Source organism: Petaurus breviceps, unplaced genomic scaffold (genome assembly GCF_028583685.1).
Source record: "Petaurus breviceps papuanus isolate PSGF00001 unplaced genomic scaffold, PetGlider_PUasm1.0 101, whole genome shotgun sequence".
Lineage (NCBI taxonomy): Eukaryota > Metazoa > Chordata > Mammalia > Diprotodontia > Petauridae > Petaurus > Petaurus breviceps.
Genome location: NW_027185575.1, coordinates 1 through 17,057, shown reverse-complemented (window position 1 = coordinate 17,057; position 17,057 = coordinate 1). Strand labels below are relative to the sequence as shown.

Here is a 17,057-nt window from a genome sequence, read left to right as displayed (position 1 = left end):
TCTGCCGGGGAGGGGGCCTGCAGAGAGGAGGGTCTGCCGGGGAGGGGACCTGCAGAGAGGAGGGCTGAGGAGAGGCCACCCGTGGCCCTGTTGGAGACCAGTTTTGGTTGGATGAGGTTGATAGCCAGAATGCAGAGGGTTAAGGGAAGTGTGGGCACCAGTGTAGATGGCTTTCTTTAGGAGCTCAGCTACAACAAGCAGGGCCGGGAGGTGAAGTGGGGCTTTGCAGAGGGTGGGAGAGAGGCAGGTGTGTTTGTGGGTGCCCAGCAGGGAGGGACTGCAGGATGGTGAGCCCACGTGGGGATGCCCAAGGAGGCAGAGAGGGGAGAACATGGCCACAGTGGATGTCCCTTGGGCCTTGGTCAGAAGGAGCAATTGGGTGGGAGGGAGGCGTCAGGGGGTGCCAGAGGAGGAGGGGGCTGGGGAGAAAGGGTTTGGAGGAGCCCCTGTGGGGAGTGGGCTGTGAGCTCAGCAGGGAGCCAGGAAAGAATTGCCTTGCCTGGGAAATAGAGGGACAGAGATGGAAAACTCAAGATCAAGTCAAGGGACCCGGATTCAAATCCTGTTCCTGGCATTTCTGGCCTGTGTGACCTGAGGCCAAGTCACTTCCTGTGTCTGGCTCACTGCCTGGCTTCCTCCACTTCTCACATGTGGCAGGTAGCGGGGAGGAGGGGACGCGGCGCCCTGGATGTCTGCCATTGCCGTATTGAGAAGATCTCATTTCAGAGCAAGCCTGGCTGGGGATGCGTTTTTCTGCATCTAAATGGGCTTGGTGGTGGCTGTATTTCACCTCCCTCCCTCCCCCAGTCCTCCAGATTCCCATTAGAAAGAAAGGGCTTGTTCCTGTGGTTTCAGATTTCCTCCCTGGTTGTTCAGTAAGCCTTGAGCCAGGCCTTGCTCTGAGCAGAGCCCAATGGGCATTTCTGGGAGTTGCCCTGGCCAGTCAGTATCCCTGGAAATTTACATGCTTCCCTTTGGACCGTGGCCTGGAGCGTGGCAGCAGCAGTAGTAATACGGATAATGAGAGTGCCGACAGTGGTGACGCACTTCCAGGCTGGCATAGAGGATGCCATCTGGTCCTTGAAGGGCCCCTTGTTAGCTCTCTTCAGCCTCTGAGGGGTTAAGTGACCTGCCCAAAGTCACACAGCTGGGAGAGAGGCAGGACCAGGGTCTCCGTGACTCCCTACTCAGCCTCCCTAGAGCTAGAAGGAGCCTCAGGGGCCAGTAAGGCCAACCTCATTTTGTGGATGGGAAACTGAGTCAGGCACCTTCCCCACCATCATTCAAGGCTTCTGGGGTGGGATTTGAACCTGGGTCTTCTGACTCTGAAGTTGGGGCTCTTACTGCTGTATTACGACATCCACCACATCATGGGGCCCCTCTGGTGTGTGTCTGGGTGCGGCCCCTCTGGTGTGTGTCTGGGTGCCCAGTCAGGCAGTGAGGGGAGATCTGACCTTGGTCACAAGCATCAAGGACAAGCGGACGGGTTCTCATTCCTAACTTCAGTCAGTCAGGTATATTAAGCCCCTACTCTGTGTCAGGCCCTAAGTGCTGGGGGTACAAGTGCAAAGAATGGAGCCATCCTTGCCTTGAAGGAGCTTCCATTCATTCATTTGTTCAAGAGGGTGCCTGTGTGAGTTACTGATGGCACAGATACAAAGTGAAGGCCTGCAGCCACACGAGGTAGTTAGGTCCAGGCTCGTTTGGGAGGAGCAGTCATGAGGAATTGGGAGAGGGGGCGACTTGGCCTTGGAGGGTTGAGAGGGGCGGGGGCTCCTGCTGTGAGGAGGTGTGTGTGGCCATTTCTCCCTCTCCTAGGAGAGGGCCAGTGACCTGAGATTGTTCCCGCTGCCTTCAGGGAATGGGCCTGGACAGACTGGCCGCAGCACTAAGCTTGCTACCCTGGCTCTGGCAAAGGCCCTTGCATGGAGGTAGACAGGGGCCCTCAGGCTGGCCATGGGCAATGTGTGGGACAGCTGCTCAGCCTCAAGTGCGAGAATGGGAGAGGGGCAGAGAAGGGAGAAAAGGGGGAAGATGAGAGGAAGAGGAAGAAGAAAATGGAGGCAGAAAGAGAGATATGGGGGGAGATAGAGGAGAGAGACAGAGAGAAGCCAGAGATGGTGAGGGAGGGACAGTGGCAGAGTGATGGGCAGAAGCAGAGGAGAGAGGGCTTGAAGAAGCTAGGAGGGACCGGACAGAGCTAGTGAGGTCGGATTCTGGGAAGGGAGCACAGGAGGGAGCAAGGAAGGCTGAGGCTTGGCAGCTGCCTGTGCACATTGGCCAGTCTGTGGGGATTCAGGTGCATCCTGTGCTTATCCAGCTGGGATTGGAGCAGAGGGGGGACCAAAGCCAGAGCCGGGTCCTTACCCAGGAGGAGGAAGATCCCTGAGATGATGGGGGAGATTTCTAGCTTCAGGGTTGAACAGGAGTATGGGGTATAATTCCCTTAGTGGGGTCACAGGTGGGAGCTAGGAGAGCCTGGGGAAGTTCAGGTACCTAGACCCTAGTGCAACCATTGTATGTCAACAAGTATTTATTAAAGACCTGGTCACGTGAATGAGAGGCAGGATGGCCAAGTGGAGAGGGTCCCACCTTTCACTTACTGCTGGCCATGAGGCCCCGGGTAAGTCTCTGACCATCCCAGGACCCAAGCTAAGACTAAAACTGCAGAAGAGTTGGGGGGATCTCTCCAAGTAGAGGGGAGAGTTTCCTTTTGATACCCCCTGATCAGGGGCTGTACAGAGAGGAGCAGCCTTGGGTCTCAGAAAGCTTGGTCTGCACCAGGGGTGCACTGGGAGAGGTCTGTGTGTAAGTGGAGTAAAGTAGCCAGAAGGACATCATTCCCGGCTCAGCATCACTATCAGTGCGGGGAGCCAGGAAAGGCTTTGTGGGTATCTGGGCTGGGGCGGCCACCTTTCCCTGGCCCCTCCCAAGCCGCTCCAGATTGACTTGAGTGACTAGGACATCCAGGAGGTAGAGAGTGTGCAGGGGAGAGCTGGACAGTGCCCGGCTGGAGTGCAGCCTCTTGGACAGACCTGCTCCCCCGCCTTCCCCAGCTCACCCACCCCTGGTGGAGATCTGGAGCATCGTCTTCCTTCTGTCTCAGCCCCAGCCCCTCTGCAGGGCCTAGCGATCCTCTGTGCCTCTCAGGGAGCCCCCTGCCTCTCCTCCCTTGTCTCCCTGCTCCCACCTCGTCTGTGGCACACAAGACGTGTCCCACCTCTGTTTCCTTTGGAGCAGTGGGAGAGACTGTGGCCAGGCCAGACCATTGCTCCTCCTCGTCTGGGCCCCAGGGATCGGGACCTTCTTCTCTCGGTCCTCCTGTGGCCCCTGGCTGCCCGGCTGGCCCACACCCCTCCCCAGCAGGGTCAGGTGCCTCCCTTGGAGGTGGGGCTGGAGTTCAGGCCTCTCTCCTCCCTTTCCCCAAGCTTCCCCAGATCAACAGCAGCAGCAGCAGAAATAAAGTGCAAAAGGGGGAAAAAAAGACCAGATTGGCTAAAAAAAAAAAAACAAGCCTCTCATCTTTCCTGGAAGCTGTTCTAGCAGGACAAACAAATATTATTTTTTTGAACCAGCTGAAGAGGCGGTGAGTCATTGGAAGGAACACCCTTTCTTGCTGGCCCCCACCCCCAGCCAGCCCTGCCCACGCCCAAACCCCCTGGGCTTAACTGCCAGGAGCCCAGAGGGATGCGGGAGACAAGGCCGTCCAGCTGTGGGCGCTAGGCAGCAAGGCCGCTGCCACCCCCCCTCTGTCTCACTCTGTCTGTCCTCTCTCCTAGGTTCATGCAGCACCCCAAGAACTTCGGCCTTATCGCTTCATTCCTCGAGAGAAAGGTGAGGGGCCCCTCCTCAGCACCCCTGCCCCAGCTCTGTGCCCTCCCGCCCTCTCACCCTGGCTCTTACCTGGAGAGGCCTCCCCTTTGCCTCTCCTTAGGATGATTTCCATTCTTTCCTTGCTCCGGGGTGAAGGAGGCAACAGCCCCACCCAGGGCCCCAGCTGCCCAGCCAGCTGGCACTGTTTGAGAGTGACACCTGGCATTTCTAGCCTGCTCTGTGTTTGCCATGAGCTTCATGCAGGTGACGGACCTCACTGGTCCTCACCATGAGCACTGTGGAGCCAGGCTTTCATTATCCCTGTTGTGATTGAGGCAGGAAGTCATTCAGTGACTTGTCTAGGGTCACACACGAGTAAGTGCTGAGGCCAGATTTGAATTCCAGTCTCCTGGACTCTAGGTTCGCCACTCTTATGTCCTGCTGCCCCAGGCTACCTCTCTCATGCAAACCCCTGGGGGACATGGGGACATCCTTGATTCCTGAGCCCCCAAGGGAGGGGGAGGTCCCCTAGCCAGAGCCAGCGGCTTCTGATGTCAGCGGGGGCAGGTGAGCCACAGGGCCCCTGGGGAGGAAGCCGGCCTCCCTCTGAGGCTGCTCAACTCAGAGGGCCAGGACCAAGCCCCCTCCTCCTGACTGACCCTGCAAAAGCTCAGGCCAGAGCGTGCCCACTTACAGAGACACATACACGCAGCGTGCATTCACCTACCCCCACAGACACACAGAGACACACACACAATGTGCATTCACCCACCCCCCACAGACACACACAACATGCATTCACCCGCCCCCCCACAAACACACAGAGACACTCACACAACGTGCATTCACCCACTCCCCACAAACACACATAGACACACACACAATGTGCATTCACCCACCTACCACAGACACACACACAACGTGCATTCACCCACCCACCACAAACACACATAGACACACACACAATGTGCATTCACCCACCCACCACAGACACACACACAACGTGCATTCACCCACCCACCACAAACACACATAGACACACACACAACATGCATTCACCCACCCACCACAGACACACACACAACGTGCATTCACGTACCCACCACAGACACACAGCAATACAGGGGTTATTGGCGGTACTAATTTCTTTAGTTTTAGCAAATAGTATTTTAAATTCATGCTTGTAAGATTTTGAGTTTTAGATGTTTCCCCCTCCACCTCCCCTCCCTCCCCAAGACAGCAAGCAGGCTGATGTAGGTTATATCTGTGCAATCACACAAACATATTTCCACATTAGTCATGTTGTGAAAGAAGAAATAGAACAAAAGGGAAAAACCACAAGAAAGAGAAAACAAGTGGAGATAGTCAGCTTCCATCCATGGCAGTGCTAGTATAGCTAAGTCAGTGAGAGGTAGTGTGGTGTAGAGGAGGGAGGCAGGGTCTGGGTTCGAATTCTGTCTCTGAGCAGGTGGCCTAACCTTAGTGCTCCTGGGGAGCTCTCCCAGGCTATCACCAGTCAGAATAAGTCTGTTCAAATACCAAGTCTGCTTTCTGGTGTTCAGAGCCCCATCCACCTTTCAGGTCTGCTGGAAGCCCCATGGCCTCCTGGCTGCTCCTGGACCAAAAACTGCATCTCCAGACTCCAGGCATTTGTACTGGCTGGTCCCCCATGCCTGAATTAAGTCTTAGCTGACCCTGCCTTTACAGGAAGCCTGTCCTGACCCAGAGCTGTCTGATTAACTGCTTCTTGAGGGCAAGGCCTGCCTTTGGCCTCTCCCCCAGGGCTTGGTGGAAGGAGTTCCCCATCAGAATCTACTTACTCTGATGAAGTCACAGAACCAGACCTTCTCCTGGCCCTAAACATGGATTGAAGATGAGTTAGAGCGTACATAATTAAAGGCCTGTGGTCTTTGCCTCCCCACCACTGGGGCCAGCTGCCAGGCTGCTGCCCTTTTCCCAAGCAAACCAGTCAAGCCCCTGCTTTGGGCCAGGCCCTGGAGCAGGGCTAGAAATGCCTGCCCCCAAGGGGCCTCCAGTCTTATGCGGGGCTGCCTTAACTTCCTGGTGGTCTCCAGCATCCCCTCTGGCTCTGCGTCGGGGACTCTGAGGGTAATATAATAAACATACACAAAATGGGCCCCAGCCAGTGCACAGCTGATTGATAAGTGCTGTCCTGGTACAGGGGACAATCCAGTTGTCACAAGGTTAACATTTTGGGGGGTCAGCTTCAGGGTGGGCCAGCTGATTGAGCAGAACCGAGGGACAATTCTGTTCAACCAGTGCCAACAAAGCCCCTCCTAAGGCCCAGCTTGGGGCCCCTGCCCTCAGGGAGCTGCCAGTCTGCTGGGTAAATAACCTCTTGAAAGCTAAGGCCTAGGAGGGCATTTGCTCTGAGAGAACGCTGCTAAGAGTGAGCTGGGGCTTGTTTTTCAAATCTCGACCTACTTGGAGGAGGGGGCTCCCCACGAAGATTGAAAGGCACAGCGTCAGAGCTTGGCCATAAAGGAATATTATTTGGTGATAAAAGAATTATTACTTTCCACAGTGGGGAGCAAAGTTAATGGAATTCCTTACCCCGGGAGGAGATCCAGGCTGAAATTATAAATGGGTCCTGAAGGGCTTAGCAGAATTCATGGAAAATAGAGCTATTAGAGGCTTCTAAGGGAGGTTGGGGGTGTTTTTTTTTGGAAGGGGGCATCCTGACTGCTAGGTTTGGCCTCAATAAGCCCCCTCCCCCAAACCCCCATCTCTCAGTGCAGGTTACAGAATCCCCGCCCATCAGGGGCTTTGGGGGGTCTATATTTGGTTATGCTCATGTGAAATTAGAGAAAGCCTCTGAGATTGGGGTGTGGGCACGAAGGGACTCCCCAGAGCTGGGCTCGGAGACACAAGGACACAGAGATGAATGGCCCCTCTCTCTCTTGTGCAGACTGTGGCCGAGTGCGTCCTCTACTACTACCTAACCAAGAAGAATGAGAACTACAAGAGTCTGGTGAGACGCAGCTACCGACGTCGTGGGAAGAGCCAGGTAGGCGATGCCCTGTGGTCATGTTCCCCTGTGCCCCTTCCCCAGAGGCCAGTTACTAGGGGACGCCTTCCCTCCTTGCCCTGTCCCCCAATCCAGCCTCCCTCAGCCCTCCTTCTGCAGGCCTGGGGCGATGGAGCGGCTCTGGCCGGGGGCCTTGATCGCCCTCTCTGCCTCTGTCCCCTTGGTTCTCACCTCGAAAGGTTTTCTCTGGGGACCTCCCCTCAGTGGCCATGTCAGCCTCTGTTTCTTCACTGTAAAATGGGGATAATAGCAACATCCACATCCTCCTGTTGTAGGGCAGCTCAAATGAGATCCTGTTTGTAAAGAGCTGCATAAGTTCATTCTGGGGATGACAGCAGTTCCTTCACTGCCTCCTTGTCCAGCGACTTCTCTCCCTAAAAAAGTGGTGGGAGTCCTTTAACCCTCTGGTGGCCGTCTGCTCCGTCCTGGACTCTGGGGGGGAAGGCTGTCCACATGGTCACCTGGCAGGTTCCCAGTCGAGCAGTCCAGACGTGAACCCTCCCCATTTGAGGAGAGAGAAGGATCTTGGTTTGAGGCCCGTTGAAGCAAAGCTCTGTGGTCAGATGACAGGGGACTTTGTTGGCTGCGGCATCGAATGGGGTTGGAATAATTTTCCTTCCCTACAGGTCCAGAGATCTATTTGTCTGGGTTCACCTCCTCTGAGGGTCAGTCACCATTCCAGGATTGGCAGGAAATGAAAGGAATTCTTTGTCTTCCTTGGGGTCCCCCACCCAGAGGTGTGTGCAGCCTGGTCAGACCAACTGCAAAGCTGGACTCCTACCCAGTCCCTAGCAGGCAGGTCTAGTAGCAGAGACTGGGCCTGTCTCACTGGAGGGAGCCAGGGTTCTGTAGGGGGAGATGCTGAGGTTCTGTAGGAGGGAGTCCTGTTGATGCCAAATGGAGATAGCCCCGTGTCCTCTGGCCTCCCTCCTGGAGGCTTTGACCAGCTCCTGCCTCCCTTTTCAGTTTGATTGTCTATGAGGAAAAAGCATTGAGGTCCTGGGTTCAGATCTACCCTCTGCGTCACTGTCCGCGTGGCCTCAGCCTCCCCAGCGGCATCGGTGACGCTCTCTCTGGGTCCCGCAGCACAGGCTTGCTCACCGCTCTGTTCTTGACGGTCCCTCTGTACCTGGGATGCTCCTCCCTGCCCAGCTTCCCTATCAGTAAGCATTTATTAGGCACCTCTTGAGTGCCCTGGACCACCAAGTTATTATCATGTATATGCTTTGTGTCAATGTCCTTGTGTACATAGTGGGGCGACAGTAAGCTTCTTGAGGGCAGGGAGGGTCTGGCCCACATCAGTGAAGAGCAGACAGCCATTAAGCCCTTTGTGTGGGTCTGATGCGGGGCAGGGGCCTCATTCTTCTGGTCTGTGACTGGGAGTGTGGCAGATATAGCAGGACGCTCGGCCCCCGCCCAGGCTCCCATGTCACTCACTGGGCTGGGGACACCAGAGAAGAAGGGGATTCTCTAGGTGCTGCTCCCTTTCCGCTGGCCTTAGGGGCCTTAATTTACAGCCTGTAAACTTGGTTTTTTTTCTTTTTAAGAAATACTGTGATCACTGTATTTCTGTAGAATTTGGTTTCTTTTGTCATTTTTTGTATTTTATTTTATTCAGTTCAAAACATAATTCTGAAAAGGGGCTCATCGGCTTCCTTAGAGTCGCTACCCAAGGGTCCAGGACCCAAGAGCCGCTGGGGGCCCCCGAGCTAGGTGGCGGAGGAGGAGACTGAAGCCCAGAGGTTCAGTAGCCTGCCCAGGGTCACACAGGTGGTCAGCCGCAGAGGCAGGACTGGAACCCATGCCCCTCGTGTTGGATTTGTGAGATAAGCCAGTACTCTATGGCGCACACATAGGGTCTGCTTGGCATGTTTTTGGCCTAGTGGTGATTTCAGCAGCTAAGGGAACTCTCAGTATGGACGCCCCCCCTTCTGCAGTGCAGATGGGTAGTTCTTCAGTAACTCAGCAGTCTTGAGTTGTCCAGGCCAAGGAGCAGTTAAGTGACCTTGCTAGGGTGTCATGGTCAGCAGGTGCCAGAGACGGGGCTCACAGCTCCCACTCCAGCTGGCAGCTTCTTCTGGACCCCAGCAGGCTCCTGGGCAGCTCCAGCCCTCTCCCCTCCCATGGTAGTGTGTGCTGAACCAGCAGACTCACTGTGATGCCCACCCGGGCCAGATAGAAGTAGGGAGCTGCCACTATGGGCTAGAAGAGAATTATGAAGCTGTTCAGAATGCCAAGGGGAAATGGCTTTGGATAACCAGGGACCTCTTAGGGAGTGGGGGGATCTGGATCTCCATTGACTATGCTTGGAAATGCTTTCTCCCTCCCTCCCTCCCTTCCTTCCTCCCTTCCCTCCTTCCTTCCCTCTTTCCCTCCCTCCATTGTTCCCCCCTTCCTTCCCTCCCTCCCTCTCTTCCTCCCTCCCTCCCTTCCTTCCCTCCCTCCATGCCATGAAAAAAATGAGGACCCTGACTCAGAAAGACCCTTCTTGTCCCCAACCCTGGTGCTATTGAATTTCAGCCTGGCAGTCAGGCACAAGCATTAATTTAGCCCGTTAAGTGCCAGAGGAAGAGAAGGGAAGGAGTATTTTCATGATGGTGCGTGCTGTGTGTTATGCACTTGTGCTCTGTACTTGAGACACACAGAAAGTTCACATTCTTAGAATCCTAGCCTTGGAGCTGGAAGGGTCCTCTTCAGGGCCGCCCCTGTCCTTTTACAGAGGAGAAAATGTGGGTGGGGGACTTGGTGCGGTTTGCTTGGAGTCATCCAGAGAAGCTTATCTGGGGGATCTTTGACTAGATCTTGGGGACCCTTAGAGGCCAGGGTGGACTGTGTTTTAACCCCTCATTTTACAGGTGGGGAAATTGAGGCACAAAGAAATAAGTGACTTGCCCAGGGTGATAGTAAGTATATGAGACAGGATTTGGACCCTGGTCTTCCTGACTCCCGAGTCTAAGCCTCTGTCCACTGTGGTGACCCCTCCTCCTGGCCCTCCCTGCTCTCCCACCTCCATGTCCGACCAGCCTGGGGGGACAGAAAAGAAACCGAGATTGGAAGAAGGGGAGACCACATCACTATTGCAGTGACCCCATGTGGGGGAATCGGGTCTCCGTGATTTAAAATATGAGTCAGCTGTGCTCCTGTGAAGTCAGATTAAAGAATTAAGTCTTTGTAAAGCCTAATGGCCTACACTTTGCAGCCATTAATCTAGTTTCTTATTGTCCGATGCCTTCCAGCAGCGAAAAATGAGCCCCGCTTGCCATTAGAAGGAAGGGAGGACTTGGCAGCCTTTGTTCCATTAGCTGGGGAGGCAAGGGCCATGGCAGGGGGTCCTCGCTTGCGGGCGGGTCATGGCTCCTCAGTGTGTTTCTGATTAGGTGGCGAGTGCTGGAGAGCTGGCCTCCCACGATGTTCTCCCCCCCCCCCACCCCGTGTCTCCTCACCCTCGTCTCCCCTTTTACAGATTCATGTGGGTGGAGGGAAGATGGGGGGGCACAGAACCCCCAAGGATGGAGCACTCTGGGACAAGCCACTTAGCCTCCTGCATTGATCCTCGGTTCCTCATCTTTAAAATGTGGGCACAGTGTTGCCAATCAGTTCTCAAGCATTTATTAGGCATTTAGAGCATGCCAAGGTCTGTACTAAGCTTTTGGGGATACAAAGGAGAAAACCACTGGACCAAACCATGCCTGCTCCTCCTAGCTGGAGCCTTGAGGCCCACTCAGGTCCTTTTCCACTCCCTGTTCATCACTGGGGCCCAGGGGCCGCCTTGAGGATCTTCTAGTCCAACCGTACCAATAACCAGGGATCCCTCTTATCACATCCCTGGGAATGGGTCACCTAGACTTTTCTTGAAGGCCTGCTGGGAAGCTCTCTGCCTCCTAGGGCAACCTGGGCCATTTTGATATGACTCTCCTAATCAGAAAATTATTCCTGACCTTGGGGTGGCCAGGTGGCACAGTGAGTAGAACACTGGTCCTGGGGTCAGGAGGACCTGAGTTCAAATCCAGCCTCAGACACTTGACATTTACTAGCCATGTGACCTTGGGCAAGTCACTTAACCCCAATTGCCCTGTTTCCCCCTCCAAAAAAGCAAAAAGCAAAAAAAAAACTTATTCCTGACCATGGAGCTGAAATCTGCTTCCTTGTACCTTCCACCCCTGACTCCTAGTTCTACTCCCTGAGGCCAAGCAGGAAAGCAGCAGGGCTTTGCTGTGTGTTACCTTTTTTTTTCCCAACTTAATTTTTTTCTGAAGCATCTCATGTGCCTATGGGTTGGGAGGTAGAGTTGAGCTCATGTTGAGAAATTACAGGTCATGCCTCGGGCTCTGTCCTAAATCAGGAAGGAGGGATACGGAGGGTTTCTGGGCATCCTAGCGTGAGCTGGAATGCTCCCTCCTGCCCACCCTCACCTCCCCCAAGCGCCTGGGCCAACGAGAGATGAGCTGGTTTGGCTGAAGGCCGGACAGGGGTGGAGATTTATGCACATAACCTGGAATGGTTCTCTGTGAGTGGGGGATCAGCCTCCCCCATCTGGCCTGTTTCATAAATATGGAACAAATGTGGAGAGATACCTGGGAGCTGAATTACTGGGCTGTAATTCCTTCTCTGGGCCCCGCTGACAATATGATAAACTGCAAGGGCCCATCTCAGTGGCCTGTTGTGTTGACTCCAAGATGTAATTATGGGGCTGCGTGGGGGAGGGCGAGGGAGAGAGAGGGAGGGCGAGAGAGAGAGAGGGAGAGAGAGAGGGAGGGAGGGAGGGAGGGTGAGTGAGAGTGTGTGTGTCTCCTGGGCTTTAGAAGACTTGTGTATCTGACTGCGGTGTGTGAGGCCGGGCAGGGGCCAGGATGCCATGTGCCAGGATGCCTTTGTCGTATCTCTATTGCCTTGGAGAATGGGACATCGGGATGTCAGCCCAAAACCTGTGCCTATTGACATTTCTTCTGCATTGGGGGTGGCATTCGTAGACACCTGCTAGTGTGTCTAGCTTAGGCAGTGGGGTTAAGCCACATCTCCATGATCCTGCCAAGAAGAGGTGTCAGATTGGAGCCATGGGTAGGCCTGGTATTGAGGGTATTAGATTTGGGATCTCTAGGGTCTGTATAAGAGCTCTGCCCTTCTGGCTAGATTCCTTCTGGGCAGAGTCTTTATTCTGTTCTCCTGCCATTGAGCAGTCCCAAGGCTTTGGTTTGAAGGAAGGGGCATTGTCTCTGGAGTCTGTATCAGCAAGCACCCCAGCGTCCCCAGGGTGGCTGCCAACACAGGTTCTTGGATCTGCTTTGATAAAGGAAAGCAACTCAAAATGCGTTAACAAGCTTACTTTAATCAGTCAAATATGTATTGTTTACCTAGTTCAGGGGAAAAAGGTCAGCACCCCGAACTTCAGAATATACAGACAGAATTATCAAGACAGAGAAACAGATCAAATAGACAGGTTTCTTTCCAAACTGTCCAACCATTACATCCATAGCAAATCAACATCTGGGTTTTTCAAAGCCAGGGGGGCTCTCAACAACGGCTGCCCAGAGTCTCATCTGATCAAATCACAGAACACTTCTCAAAGTGAGCCCCAAAGCAAAGCCTCACATCAGGGATTGTATAGCCTTCACCTGGGTCAGAGAATGTAACCTCCCTCTTGACCCACTGCCCAATCACACAGCATTAAGGTGTGGGCATTCCTGAAAACCAAGCCTTCTGCCACAGGCTCCGTGTGACTACATTCAGCCTATTAGGAGGCAGAGTATATTTTCAAATCAAGGAAGGTTCTCAGAGTCTCTTAAGCCTACTAAAGCCTAAGGGCAGGGAAGATCTTTAAATTTGCATTTCCATTACAGAGTCAGACGACCTGGATTTAAATCCTGTCTCCTGACATCTGTGACCTTAGAAAATCATTTTAATCATTTTGCTTCACTCTCCTCCGTTTCTTCATCTGTAAACTGCAGCAGCTGCAATTAGATGGACTCCACATTTCCTCAATCTCTCAAGATTTGATCGTATGATCCAATCCAACCCTTATATTTAATAAATTTCACATAAACTGTGGTACAGGGAAAGTAAGGATTTGGCCAAGGTCACATGGTAGTAAGTAAAGAGGGCAGGATTTGAACTCACATCCTTGGACTCCACAGTCAGTAATACTATTTCTCTATCCCATTATTCCCAGCTGAGGAAACAGAGGGAGCAAAAACCTAGAGTAACTGGAAGGTTTGGGCTGTACTCCCCAGATGGAGAGAAGCATAATTTTCCTTTAAAGTGAAGAAGAGTTCAGTTTTTAAGCAATTACTGTGTGCTGTGCCGAGGACACAAAGATAGGTGAAAACATGATCCTCGAAGAGCCCACCCTCTGATGGAGGAGAAGACATGCAAACAGTTATCTCCAGAGAAAGTTGTGTACTGGATAAGTAGGAAGTGATTCACAGAGGGAGTAGGGAGAGGAGAAGAGGAGGGAGAAAATCCCAAGAAGCAGGTACAAGAGTTTAGTGGGCCAAGAAGCATGAGAGCCAAGAGAGGCCTTGGCTATCTGTCTTCTAGGCCAGCTCCATTTTTTCACAGAAGAGGAAACAGGCTCAGAGGAGTGCAGAACCTTCCTTCAGGCCATGCAGGTAGGGGAGCTGAACCAAGGTGTTAAGGACCTCAGAGACCATCTAGTTTGACCCCCTAACTTTACAATTGAGGAAGCAAGGCAAGGAGACCCAGCATGACTTGCCCAGGATTACAAAAGTAGCAAGACGAGATTTGAACCCAGGTCCCTTGGCTCTGAATCCAGCACTGTCTCATGTTCAGATGGTGTTGGGCTTTCATGCCACAGTAAAGACCTGGATGTGGGCACTGTTGAGGCCATCAGAGTGTCCAGTGAGAGAGTCAGTGTGGCAGCATCTAAGGCTTCAGGGCAGCCCCTGTCATTCTCCTTCATCATTGCCTGGTCGTACGGCCCCTCAGCTCTCCGGGCTTGTCCTCCCCCTGGAGCCGCTGCCCTTCCTTCTTCCTGGATCTCTTCTCTTTCACGTCTCTCCCTCTGTAGCTCTGCCTTCTCTCTCCCCCTCCTCCTCTCTCTGTCTTTCCTCCTCCCTCCTCAGCTTTTCCCACACCTCTTCTCCCCCCCCCCCCTCCCCCCCCCCCCCGGGCCTCTCTTACATCCTCTTTGTCCCCTCCCCGCCAGATATCTAGAATAAGTTCCCTTCAGGCCCCCTTGGTGAGAAGCAGTCTGGGCTCTAAGTTTGGGGTGCCCAGGGCTCCAGCCATGGTCCTGACATGGTCCGTCTGTGCCACAGGGGAAAGGCCCTCCATGCACTTACATTGGAGCGTCATGCTTGGGGTGGAAGAAGGACCCATGAGAAGATTAACTTGGATAATAAGTATATTAATAGAAAAATCAAATGCAGCCAAAAAGAGAACGATGATGGGAAAAGATGCCTGGAAACCCAGGGCCTTGGAGCCTGACCTGGGCCTGCAGAACTCAAGGGACCCCCGGCCTGGTCACAACAGGGCAGGCAGGACTGTGTCGGTGTGGTGAGGTTCCCTCAGGGCCTCAGTTTCCTCATCTGTAAAATGAAAAGGCTAGACCAGCTTTAGAGCTGCTCTGCCTGTGAGATACACACACACACACACACACACACACACACACACATACATTCTGTGAGCAGAATTAGGAGGCCAAGTGTGTATTAAGAACGACTTAGCACCCTCTGTGTGGTGCAGCAGGAGCCTCGGGGCTCACCTCAGACAGCTCTGTAGTTTTGCCCACGAGCAGACTCTAGCCCATAGAGGTTGAGGGGCTTGCCAGAGCTCACATATCTACCATATCACAGCCAGGATTCGAACACAAGACCACAGTCTGGATTCCCTTAACACTATTGTGGCAGAGACCACAGCAAGTCAGCAAACAGTTATTAAGTACCTGCTAGCAATCAGTCAGTGAACATTCATTAAGGCCTGCTGTGTACTAGACACTGGCCTGAGCTCTGGGGAGGCCAGGAGAAGCAAGGTCATCCCTGCCCCCAAGGAGCTTGTGGTCTAATGGAGAGGTGAGGCATGTGCATGGAGACAGTCAGCTGGGAAGCTGGGAAAGGCCTCCTGTAGAGGGTGGGACTTTGGCTGGGACTTGAGAGAAGGCAGGCACAGACAAGGAGGAAGAGAGTTCCAGGTGTAGAAAACGGCCAGTGCAAAGGCATGGAGATGGGAAATGGAGTATCTCATTTGAGGCACACTACGGGGACCTGTTAGCAAAGTTAAAAACGAGTTCCCCGACCTCCAGTGAAACCCCCGCCTTTGTAAAGGGAGATTGCTGTTTAGACACAAGTTGGGTCAAAGGATCCCTGTTCCGTACTGACCTTCTGTGATAGCAGCTCATCCATCCACCAATGCAAAGGTCAGACAGTGAGTGGATTAGGAGCTCAGGGAAGGAAGGGTTGCTATTAGGTTGGGAGGACAGGCTGAGTCTAGGGAAGCTTCACAGAGGAGGGGAGCCTTGGCGCTAAGCCCTGAACGATGAGTAGAGGCGAGGGGGTGGCCTTCGAGGATTTGGGTCACCCAATGTCCACCTGTATGTTTGTATAATCATAATTATAAAATTATAAAGTTATCCCTTCCACATCACGGGGGTTAAGAGAATGGTGCCCCCACAACCCGGAAAATCTGCCTAAAATTTTTTGTCCTTCCCTTCATATCAGAGCAGTTTGAATTATTATGGCATTCAAAGTGAAATATGTTGATATTATACAATACTATACACATATTTTATGCATTTCTGAGTTTCCAAACCTTTTCTGTGTCGTCTACTGGCCTTCTCATGTTGTGTGCGGCTTCTGCAAAACTCCCCAAAATTCCCATTTAAATTTTTATACCAACCTGCAATGTATCAAAACCTTGATGGCTGAAGTTGTAATGTGGAAGGTATAACCATGTATGTTGTATATAATAGATGTGTATATGCACACACAAGTACATATGTGTACACACAGACATACATACATGTAAATATGTACACATGAAGTATATCTGTTAAAATCGCGGGGGCATCTTAGCGTGGCAGCCATCCTGCCTCTGGTATTTGACCGGCTCGGGGCCATTGGACAGCTTCAGCACGATCATGTAGATGCTTTGTACCCGGTAAGTCACCACGTGAATGCCATTTTTATCATCATTCCCCTTTTGACATTTATGGGCTGCGTGGCAAAGTCACTTAAATCGTCTTAAGTCTCAATTTCTTTATCTGTAAAATGGGGATAGCTTTGCAGACATCCAGGTGATTTCTAGGTCAGTTGTTATCATGGTAACCGGGTCCCTGGTGAGGTCTGGCTTTGATGTTGCTGGACCCCGGGGTGTGAGGCCACACAGACTTCTGCAGTCCTAGCCTGGCCAGTCATCTCCCCAAGGGGAGAAATGAATGCAGACCCCTCCCCAAAACAGGAAGGAGACTCAGTGTGCGCTTCCTGTGAGGGTGGGTGAGTCACTGCTGTCATTCTGGTGGCCAGGTTGTCCAGTCTCCATTCTGGATGATTCATAGGAATTGATCACCCTGGGAACCAGGTCTGGCCTTCTTAGAGAATGTGTAAGTGTGAGTTGGGGGCTGGGGTGCTGAGCTCAGAGGTGCTTCCCAAGCCTTAGCCAGAGGTCACAGGGTCCCGCTGTTGGCCCGCCACCCACCTGTTGTAGGATGGCAGGGAAAACGCCCCCTTGGCTGTCCACAAGCTTGTTGAGTGCGGCTTTACGTTGTCATAAAGATCAAAGGAGTGAATGTCTATGAAGCCCTTAGCACAGCGCCTGGCATTTAGTAGGAGCCATATGAATATTCCCTCCTTTCCCCAGCTCCTGCTGTGCCCAGGGTCTCCCCCAGGGACTCTTGTCAGAATTCCAGGAGCTGATTTGTAGGGCTCCCTGCCGCTAAGGCTGAAATTTGGGGGTTAACTCCCCAGGGTCTGGCTTCCTCTACTCTAGCGCCCCCCCCAACCTCACTGACCTTGAGGGTGCCAGCAGGAAAGGCTGGGGGGGACAGATGCACAGGACTGGGGGGCGGGGCGTAGATGGAGGTCAGGCACAGCCAGAGGGCAGTCATCTGTCATCTATCATCCCTCCGAGGTCCCAAGGCCGACAGGCTCAGGCTGTCTCGTGTGTCCCAGACCCACTTCCACACACGCCCCCCCCCCCTGATCCCCGAGATGAATCACCATCGGCGATGGCGGCAGCCTCAGCC

General features: G+C 53.2%; 1 protein-coding gene across 3 annotated transcripts in view; it reads left to right on the top strand.

Moving 5' to 3' along the window:
* LOC138157115 (nuclear receptor corepressor 2-like) overlaps positions 1-9,070 on the top strand; it is a 219,162-nt gene extending 210,092 nt beyond the window's left edge. For 2 of the 3 annotated variants that reach the window (XM_069082716.1, XM_069082639.1), the window contains exons 13-14: positions 3,780-3,834; positions 6,743-9,068. In XM_069082716.1, the coding sequence (XP_068938817.1) occupies positions 3,780-3,834; positions 6,743-7,165 (478 nt within the window). In that variant the 3' untranslated portion in view covers positions 7,166-9,068. Of the gene's footprint in view, positions 1-3,779; positions 3,835-6,742 lie in introns of all 3 variants that reach the window. The other variant, XM_069082791.1, reaches the window with a different exon arrangement.
* Positions 9,071-17,057: the final 7,987 nt, after the last annotated feature.